Source organism: Aptenodytes forsteri, unplaced genomic scaffold (genome assembly GCF_000699145.1).
Source record: "Aptenodytes forsteri isolate BGI_AS27 unplaced genomic scaffold, ASM69914v1 Scaffold68, whole genome shotgun sequence".
NCBI classification, from domain to species: domain Eukaryota; kingdom Metazoa; phylum Chordata; class Aves; order Sphenisciformes; family Spheniscidae; genus Aptenodytes; species Aptenodytes forsteri.
This window is the reverse complement of record NW_008795382.1, coordinates 1,182,512-1,192,533: the sequence shown is the minus strand read 5'-3', so window position 1 is coordinate 1,192,533 and position 10,022 is coordinate 1,182,512. Positions and strand designations below refer to the sequence as shown.

At 48.8% G+C, this 10,022-nt stretch overlaps 1 protein-coding gene across 1 annotated transcript in view; it reads right to left on the bottom strand.

Moving 5' to 3' along the window:
* Positions 1-4,360: 4,360 nt before the first annotated feature.
* The window catches only part of LHX6 (LIM homeobox 6), a 14,345-nt gene continuing 8,683 nt past the window's right edge, over positions 4,361-10,022 (bottom strand). Inside the window, exons 5-9 of the mRNA XM_019472418.1 lie at positions 9,429-9,529; positions 9,252-9,347; positions 7,076-7,250; positions 6,267-6,370; positions 4,361-4,484 (exon numbers count right to left, since the gene is read on the bottom strand). Of these exons, the coding sequence (XP_019327963.1) occupies positions 4,464-4,484; positions 6,267-6,370; positions 7,076-7,250; positions 9,252-9,347; positions 9,429-9,529 (497 nt within the window). The 3' untranslated portion in view covers positions 4,361-4,463. The remainder of the gene's footprint in view (positions 4,485-6,266; positions 6,371-7,075; positions 7,251-9,251; positions 9,348-9,428; positions 9,530-10,022) is intronic.

Sequence of the window (10,022 nt, the reverse complement as noted above, 5' to 3'; positions counted from 1 at the left end):
AAACAGTTCTTGCTAGACAATAATATTCCAAAGCAGGTAATCTGATTCACAATAAATCTAATTTGTCCTCGTGGATTTGTCTCACCCTTTCCATCTACAGGAATATAATCTTTTTGTCATCTTTGTCAGCACAAACAAAAATGGAAATAATCATTTAATCAGTCATACTGAGAAAAAGCCATGGGAAAAAAGCAGACTGTACTCACAATAATATTCCTGAGAGGTGTGTAGTGTAGTATATATACACATTATTAAGCCTGAAAACAATTTGTTAAAAAGAGTGCCTCAGATTCAGTGTTGAAGTCATTCAAATCCATCTTAATCAACATTATTTTCCCAGATTTTAGTTAGCTGTCCTGGTGAATTCCTTTCCTCTCTTTTTGCTCAGTACTTTGATATTGATTGATCATTGTAATAATGTACACCAGAGGTATTCTTTAATGACTGGTTTGCTAACTAGGAAATTATATCCATTTACTACGAACGTTTGTTGAACTCTCCTGAAGCCAGAGTTTAACAAAATAATAAAAGAGGAAAACTGGGTGGGTTGCTGCTTGATTAGTAAGCCAGAAAATATTTAAAAATAAAATAAAATGGAATTACATCATTTTCTGGATGTAAGTGCCAGCACTTCTACTTGCATTAACTTTATTTATTACACAAATAAGACATTTACAAAGCACAACATTAAAAGTATGTAACAAAACAGACATTGGTTTTACAAAAAAGTGCTTACAATTTAGTTTTACTTTTTTAAAATAAATATTAGTCTTGACTGTCCACTCATTCAGAGATTTTTTTTTTTTTAACCATTGTAGCCAAGACATGCAGAATTGCAACATGCTACAACAAAATGATTGGCGGATGAAATAAAACTGATGTGTCTATAGTTGGCATCCTACAGATGTATCACTGATAGTAGTGCAGGATTGGTTCCCACTCCCCCGTCCCAACTAGTAAGTTGTGTAAGCACCTTTAGCTTGGGCATTGGGGTTAACCAGCATGAGCCGAAAAAAAAATAATTGGTAATAAAACTGTAAACCATTCCACTTTCAGACCCTAGCCATATTTAGTTACCTTATTAAACTTGAGGGAAAAGCCTTTCACTGGCTATCTTCGTTGCATTTTGACTGCAAAAGGTTTTGTAAATAGCAACTGGAAAAGTTTAGTACGTGGAGTCTGCATTGCTGCACCAGAACCCATTTGGCAATTACTGAATAAACTAAGAAAATGAGAATGATTTTAATTTTATTTTTTTTTAATCTACAGACAGGAGATGAATGCAAATGACCTGAGATAAGGTTTGGTTCAGTGGCAACAGTCAGTGTGAAATATGTTGTGAAACAATGTATTGAATAAATTAGAGGATTTCTTACATTCTTGGTACAGTTGAGTATTTTCCATACACATAATTAGCTCTAAAACTGCACAAGCTGAATTGCTTCCAGTTTTTGCAAACAATTTGGGCTTAATATAAACAGAGCCTGATTTCTGAATTAGCAAAGCTGCTCCTGGCTACTTATGGGGGAAAAGCGCCCCGGAGCACAGTCTGTGCGGGGCAGTTCGCCCCACGGGTAGTGGTGAGTCCACTTCCACTGGAGAGAAGCACCTACGCTCCCTTGGCCCTCTGCTTTGCACTCCGGTCCTGTCAGTGGTATCAGTTACAAACACGTTGATATACAGTACATTTCACAAGTGGGTTTTTTTTGATCAGTAACTAAGTTGATATTTAGCAGATACATATTTAATAGTTTCCCTTTCATTGCACCGCCGAGACAGAAGAGAAATGCATCAAACCATTTTCTCCCTCAACAAATCAGTTGTGGAAATCTCAAGTACTGTGGGATGTCGGGTCAAGTTACAGCCTGAAGTCTCTCCTTCAGTCCTAAATGAAGTAGCTACCCACTCATTTCTGGCACTAATTCCACAACTAAACGGTCATTAGGATGCGCGAGCATAAGTGGAGAAGAAAGTCGGGCCGGTGACCCTGCCGACCACCACCAGCGCCTCAAGGCTATTGCGTGTGGACGCAGCAATCCACTTCAACCTCGCAGTTACAAACGCTCCAGCGACCAACAAAGGGAACGCCCGTCCTGCGCTCCTCGCTACAGACAAGGAGAAAAGTGACTGCAACGGATGCGATTTGTGACCGTCCCCTCCCCGAGGGGATGCTTCTGCAGCGGTGGTTCCAGTCAGGTCAGGCGTACGGGAGTGCCTTGCCTGGCTACACACTGGAAATGGTTATTCGCACATCAGGAGGTGACAATAATACTTTGCGGACTTAATTTCCTCTCTCCTTTCAAATGTTATTTTAAATTGGGGATAGAGCTGCTAGACTGCAATTAGACAGAATACTGGCCTAACTGTCCAAGGTATTACCATCGCTCTCTCTCTTTTTCTCTGTATTTTTTAAAATATATATATATACGCACACACGTACACACACACAGAGGTATGTGTGTATATATACATTTGTTCCAACAAATATCAATACACACAGAGGTATGTGTGTATATATACATATATATTTGTTCCAACAAATATCAACGCATGCTTGTACTCTGTTACTTCTCAAACCAAGAGATCTTGGTGGCCACCTCAGCAGACATCCACATCTCCTTACGCCATTCCCCGTGCGGGCAGAGCGGCGAGCGTGCCTCACGGTTAGCTGGAGCCGTGTGTCCGGCCATCGGTGCCACACGGAGCCTGGGGGCACGGGCAGGAGAAGGCTTGCTGTGTGTGCAACAGGGGCTGGCCAAACCAGTGGGATGGCTGCCCACCTGGCCGATGTTGGAGATGATTGATCCAGGATCTCCCAGAGAGAAAAACACATGTATCTACAGTTCAAATTGAAAACAAGTTACGTAACGGATGGATTCCTGTCTTCTGCTCCTCAGGCACAGTTCGGTCATATTACGCACTAACTGTGGCTCATAGTAGGCTTTCACATTCTTGGGAACGTGGCCTCACAGACACTTAGCAGCAAGACAGACCCGTGCGCTTGCATGGAGAGAGGTTTCATTACAGACCTGCTCTTGGCTCGGTGCAAACTGAGAAGGGCTGGCAAAGGTTACTTGTTTACTTTTTGTTATTACCGTCAATGAAGGATCATTTCGGAGTTTTTTTCCTGATTTGTGGCCAGACTGCTGAGCGCTTCCTTTGCTGTTGCAATGAGCCCTGCGGTGCCTGCCCCACCGGCAGCAGTCCTCCTGGGCTGTGCCTTTGTCCGAGGACTTGGCCGGAGCAACAGCCGTACTCCAGCAAGGGAGAACAACAGGAGGGCAGAGGGACTCAGAGCGACGCTGCCAGATAAAGGAATATGCCATCATGTTTCTGTCCACTCAGCTAGCGACTGTTCCTGCTGGCCTTACTGCTGTTTTCGCCTTGTTAGCTGGTCTCTGGTTTCTACCCCACTGCTTCCACTGACTGAACTTGGGTCCACACCAGGGCAGAACATTTCTGCGCATTTATGGTCAGCTTCCATTGAGGATTTCCCAGTCCCGGAGTACAGTGTCTGAGAGTTTTGTGTAGATACATTCTGAAATCACCCATTTGTGATCCAATATGACTCCAAGGAAATAAAGTAGCTTGTTAATAAAGAACAAGAGTAAAAAATAAAAAAAACAAAGAAGATTTGGCAGATGGCTGTGAGAGGAGAGAGATATTCAGTGCTCTAAGAACAAGTCAGAGTGCTAAACCTGGCTCTGCCACCAACCCCCACGGTTCCTCTCGGTTTAGGACATCTCGGTTTCCCCTCCTATAAAACGGGGGGAAAAACACTAAGATTTACTTACCTTAGAGTGATCAAAGGACATGTGATTCTAAAGCACTTTGAGGAGGAAGAAAAACTGCCTATTTCCAGCTGGCATCATGTTTTCCACTTAGTGGAGTCTCAGCTACCTGCGAGTTTGGCTCAGGAAGGTCTGTGTATATATCGAGTTGCTGAGCCAAAAAAAGCCCATTTCATTTTTCACACATGCAAGTGGAAATAAGGAGGGATGTCCGGGAACCGACAGCGCTTCACTGGTGCAAAAAGAGAATCAGGCCAAACCACGTAAATTCCTCCTTCCTTTATGTTCAGAGGTGATCATCGACCCCCCTGCGACTCGGCATGTTCTGGTTTGTTCATATTCCCATGGGTTTGGGAGCAAGTTTTGCAAGCACAGTAGAGTCACTAATTTTGACTGTGTCTGGCATTGCCTTGGAGAGACTCACGGTCATTCTACAAGTCCACAAGAAACAAGTGAAAAATGTAACTCTGCACTCAACACACACATACACAGTGTCGCTGGAGAAATAATAGTGGATGTTAGGTGCTGGTCAATGGAAATAACTGAGAATGCTGGATCTGAGTTTCTCCTGCATGACTGATAACAGTTGCCTTGGGCTGGACGCTGTGTTTCAGCGGCTGAGGGGCAGTGGTGCTGGTAGCGCCATGGGCAGATGAGGAAGAGTTCGCGCAGTCAGTACTGAAAGAGGATGACCTAGCGGGAAAAACGGGAATCGAGCGTTAGCTGCTTTCAGAGGCAGACAGCCCTCGCAGTGGAAATGTGTTTTCAGGGACCAGCAGAAGAGACATGTGCCCCGCTGCGGCAGCAGGTGCCCAGGCAGCCGCTTCCCCGTGGACAAAGCCCTCTCTGGAACCACTGTCTGCCCAGGAGCCACCAGCCCTGCCCACGGAACGGCGCCGGCGGGGGAAGGCACAGGCGGAGGTAATGGGACTGTGGCAGCACACAGCCTGGGAGGGAGGTGCACCTCTGGGCACGCCTTTAGCTGTGAAACTATATCATACTGGGCAACACACTGAAACCAGTATTTATTTGCTCTGTGATACAGCAGCTACCAAGAAAAATGAAGACCATTGCCAACGGTCCTTACTCTATCCGCCTCACTTGCTAATCATCACAGGCTTCCCTCAAACTGCTATACCTTGCTGCTCTGCAAATACAGTGTCCTTGACATCAGTCAGGGGAAGCAGCCACTGAGCTGGTCACAACTCGGTTCTCCCATGGCTGCTGCGCTGGGTACCCCAAGAGGAGCGGGGGTGTGCGCCCCACGTGCAGAAGGAAACAGAGACTTAGCATTTACATGTGTTTTCCCAGGATCTCAGCTATCACTGCTTTTAAAAAATTTTGGATGTGGAGAAGGAAGCTGCTTCAGATTTCAGGAATTAAACATGCAAGTGATTGTTTGGAAAAGGAGCTGGTTGGGGGGCAGCTCCATGTCCTGAGAACCCGGTTCTGCAACAGCTGCGAGCAAGTAATTGCATTTAAAGCACAGGAACTACTTGCTGCAGTGAAGCTTCTCTGAATGACAGCACCAGAACTGTATAATATTTCCTGAAAACTCTCCAGCTTGCTGTGCAGCTATCATGACAAAATGGTAGCATTTAGACTGAAAAAGTAACTTCACTGTGCCCCTGCTTGTGCTTATCGAAGCAGAGCTCAATAAGCTACCGTTGCTGCACTGAATAGAGATTTGAAAAGAGATGCTGAGAACTTCTAACAGTAAAGACCAAAGATTAAACCAATAAGAGTTGCCAAAGGCTCAGTGTTTCCTCAAAATGAAGCCACTTAAATTGGGATCCTAAATAAAATCTTATGAGCCTAAGCATGTTTCAGAAGTCTTGCCCCCAAATAAGCTGTGTGTTAGAGCAGACAGCTACTTTAAGTGCTGAACAGAAAAATATCAATATGCAATATGTTTCCTGGCCAGACATTGTGAAATAACATTCCTACTTCAGATATTGTAACAGCCAGTTGTTATTTTTTTAAGCAATACTGGAATCCCCGAGAAATGAATCTTTCTTATTAACTCATGGAAAACTGGAAAGTCAGCACATGCTAAAGGTCCCCCCCGCTCCATCGCTAACAGCCAGTCGCTGCTCGCACTGACAACGCGTGCAGACAGCTGAGGGACGGAGCAGGAGAACAGAGCTCATCATTGCACACGGGAAGGGGAGAAACCACAGAGGGGAGTTCAGGCAGGAGGATGTCAAAAGCCTCCAGTGAATGCAGGCGCAGCATCCCAGCACATCACAACAACGAGGGGTATTCAGTGAAGAACAAATGCCATTTTGACCAACAGTTGGTACATCGATCTAAGGCCCCCAAAATTAAGAAAAGACATATGAGCGGGCAGCAGCTGCCAGAGGTCATGGAGAAGCAGTGATGCTGACAAGAGACGGCAGTGGCAATGATGTTACACAAAAATCTTTGCTACAGTTGAGGTTTGGCCCCAAAGCCTGAAACAGGGACTACAATTACCTTCTCACCCCTATTAGATAGTGGTCCTTCCATGTCTGCTTTGAGGTGCACTGGTGGAGCAGTGTAGGGAAGTCTACAGTGCACTTGTCCACACTGTACCTGACCTGTGGATGAGAAGAGGCTTCAGCCTCTGTTACTACAAACAACACACGCCCTGCAACCGGCACGGTCAGGCTTCCACCAAGGAGCAGCTCGGGACACGCGTGGAAGAAGAGGAGCCCGGTGAATCAGGTGGAGGCGCAGCAGGAGCCACATTTTACTACGGCCGCGTGGGCAAGGGCGGAGAGAAGCCTCACAAGAGTCACGGAGCCAAAACCTCCGTCCAGGCATGACAAAAGCTGCCTGCCACTCGCAAATGATTCACCGGCACTTGGCAACTGTTAGAGAAAGCAACTCTGATCTTGTGAGCAGGAAGGAGACCACTTGACCACCGAGCTCAAGAGGGCACATTCACACCTCTTCTCCATGACAAAGAATACACAAGGAGAGCCAAGGACCAGTCAGGTAAAACCCGGGCAGTGACTTTCCTGGGGATGAGGTATGGAGGGAAAGAGGCTGCAGCAGCCCCCTCTCCCCTCCTTCTCTCATCTGGGGCTTCCCCATGAATGGCGCTTCAGAAAATCCCAAAGACAAAGTTCATCAGACCACGAGGAGGAAGAGGAGCATGTGCACCAGCCGTGCGCCCGCAGTACACGGGCATTTTTGACAGCGCTCTGTGCCGTGGTGCTACCGCCTGCTCCCAGGGAGCACCCCACTGCCCTGCCGTCCCCCAGCACCCCGCTGCCGGAGCCCTGCGAGCCGGCACTTACTTTCTATGTATCCATGCAGCGTCACCATCCGGGCTCGCTCCGGGCTGCTGAAGGGCGAGTAGTGAATGTCATCGGAGAGCGAAGAAGGGATGCGGGACGGGGGGGCTCCCGAGGGCGGCACTGTGTGCTGGGGGGTGTGTTTTTTATGGCGGGCTCTGCAGTTTTGAAACCAAACCTGAAACAAAAGCAGCGAACCCTGTGTCAATGGAGAGGCAATTGGATTGAAGTGTGGTCCTTCACCAAGACCCTATGATGGGTATCTCTTCCAAATATTTTTAAAAAAGGAATTAAATTTAGAAATCTGCACACTGAAATACCTCACCAGCATTCCACCAGCTTCCGTAGTTTTGTTTTACACTCACTAGAGCAAGCGTTTTGTCTCAAGATGGTACAGACATTAGGGTGCCCAAAGCGGCATCTCTACTATTAATTTGCCTTGGTCAAAACCAACACCGTTCTTTATTAGGGTAAATAAAACTTTCAAGCTTGTTGCAGGAGTCACTGGGTGAAACACCCTGACTAGGTGATGCAGAAACTCACGTTAATGATCACACTGTTCCCTTCCACACTAAAATAATGTTAATGGCAAGCTGCTCCCTGGGCTCGAAGGGCTGTGAAAGCCCTGGGTAACAGCACCAAACCGGCCAGGGGAGCGGCCGGGTGGAAACATCCCCTGTACCCGAGCTTTGGCTGGGTTCATCCATCCCTGCAGGCAGAAAGCCTCATCCCTGCATGGCTTCCACGGCAAACGATGGGAGCACCCTTCAAGGTCTTATTTAGATTTTAACCTTCAACCCCAGCTAGCCTGGCCTAAAAGCACGGCCAAGATCAGCTGGGAAATGCGCGAGCATTGGCGAGGCAAGGCGAGACAAAACCCAGTAAAAGCTTAGACTAGGAGATGATGTGACTAGGGATGATGAAAACAATATTGTTTTAATCACTTGTGCTTTATTGTATTCAAAAACCACATCAGCAGAACATTAAAGCTGAGAAAAGAGTGTACTGTGGGACGCAGCCCTACTCCATCTGAGCAGCAGGTATGAGCCCTCTGACCATATCTCACTGCTTCTAATTAAAGGAACAGTTAGGGGATTACATCCTAGAGTTAAAACATGCAGGGGGGGGCGGGTATGCTAATGTGATGATTTCTTTCTTATGCTTTAATTTTTGAAAGATAGCTGGGAGTAAAAATCTTCTCCAAGGCTGAGCGAAGATCAGCTCTCTGAGGCCGCGCACGCTGGACCACAGAGAAGGAAACAGTCGTAAGCATTTGACAAATTGTTTCCTGTTCAAAGCGCCTTTAAAAAATATCCACATAAAAAATAGCCCAGTGTGCAGACTGCTTGATCTTTAGCTAAACGAAGAATCTCAATAACTGAGGCTTGAGCCAGATTTTCACACACATGAAATTTAAATGTGTCGTTGGCAAAACAGTCCTGGATGAAAGCTCCAAATTTATTTTAATCACTCATGTTTTTATTGCATGCAGAAAGTATGTCAGCAGAAGATTAAAGTGAAGAGTATAAATGTCACCGAGGGGCAAAGCTGGGCTGTCTATGGGGATGGCGAGCTGGGAGTTGCCGCAGGGGCATTTCTCTCAGTCCCTACGGCACCGCTCTCCCTCCCCTCCCGAACAGCACAAGCATGGGGACTTTCCTGCCGCTGCTTCCCCTGGGGCTGCAAAACCCTTTTTTTCTTTAAGGTTCTCAATCCCAACGCTTCCCAAAGCAGCTGGCTTTGCCTGCTCCCGGCGGGGACGGCTGCTGGCTGCTGGGGAAGCGCCCGCGCTGCCCGCGCCCATTGAGCTCCAGGGCAGCATGCTAACGGCAGCTTTCCCACCCTGCGGTTTATTGGGACTGGCTGGGGTAATGTGGTGGGGTTTTTTCATTGCATCATAAGAGGGAAACAAAAATAGAAAACACATGAGCAAGACAGAGGAAGGACGGTGTTGGCATCACTACGGGACCCGGCGAAGCCAACACACCGGTGAGGCAGCACGAAGGGGCTGGATGCTGCAAGTCCCGGGTTCGATGTGTGGGAGCGAGAGGCTGCGGGGACGTGAGCCCTGTCTAGCACCAGCCTTTTGGTGCACCCCCCTCTGCCCCTTTCCTCAGCTCTGCTTGGGGCTGCTCGGCCGACGGTGCCCGTGCCCTGCCCGCCCCTGGCTGCCCCTCACCTGAATGACTCTCCGACTCAGCCCCGTCATGTCCGCCAGCTTCTGAAGCGTTTGTGCGTCGGGGTTGTTGTCCTGAGCAAACTGTGCCTGCATGACCTGGGAGGGAGAGGAGAGAGGGGGTCAGGATGAGGCCGGGGAGCCGCGGCCCCTTCAGCCCCCCCGGCCCAGCCCCGCTACCTGCAGCTGCTCGGCAGTGAAGGAGGTGCGGGCCCTCTTGGCTGGCTTTGGCGGGCTGTCCTGCTCCGAGGGCACAGCCCCCTCCAGCGTGATCCCGTTGCCTACGAGAGAGAAGCCCCGTGCGCCGCAGGTCAGAAACTCCCCTGCTCACCTGCCTGCCTGCCTGTCGCCCCCGCGTGCAACAGCCGCTCGCCGGGGGACAACACGCCTGACATTGCGGCGTGGGACACCCGCAGCATCCTTTGCTGCGAGCAGTAGCAGAAAGAGCGGAGCCAGCACCGCCGCTCAGGAGCTGCCCCGGGCTGCTGAGCCCCTCCAGGAGACACGGCCGGCCCCGAGGAGTTAAGAAAAACGCAACAAGTTGGTGGAAGATGCGGGGAATGAGGGATGGGGAAACAGCAGCAGGAAGGTGGATTTCAAGGTGATGGCCTGCTGGCCCTGACTCACGGTCACCACTTGGCCGCATCCTCCAGCGAGCGGCTCAGAAGGGGACCCTGCCTCCACCGGGCTCACCAACATCCATCACTCCTGCCCCGTGCTGCTCCCTGTGACCCCGTCTTCCCCTGCGGGCACTGCCTCCCTCAGTCGTTTCCT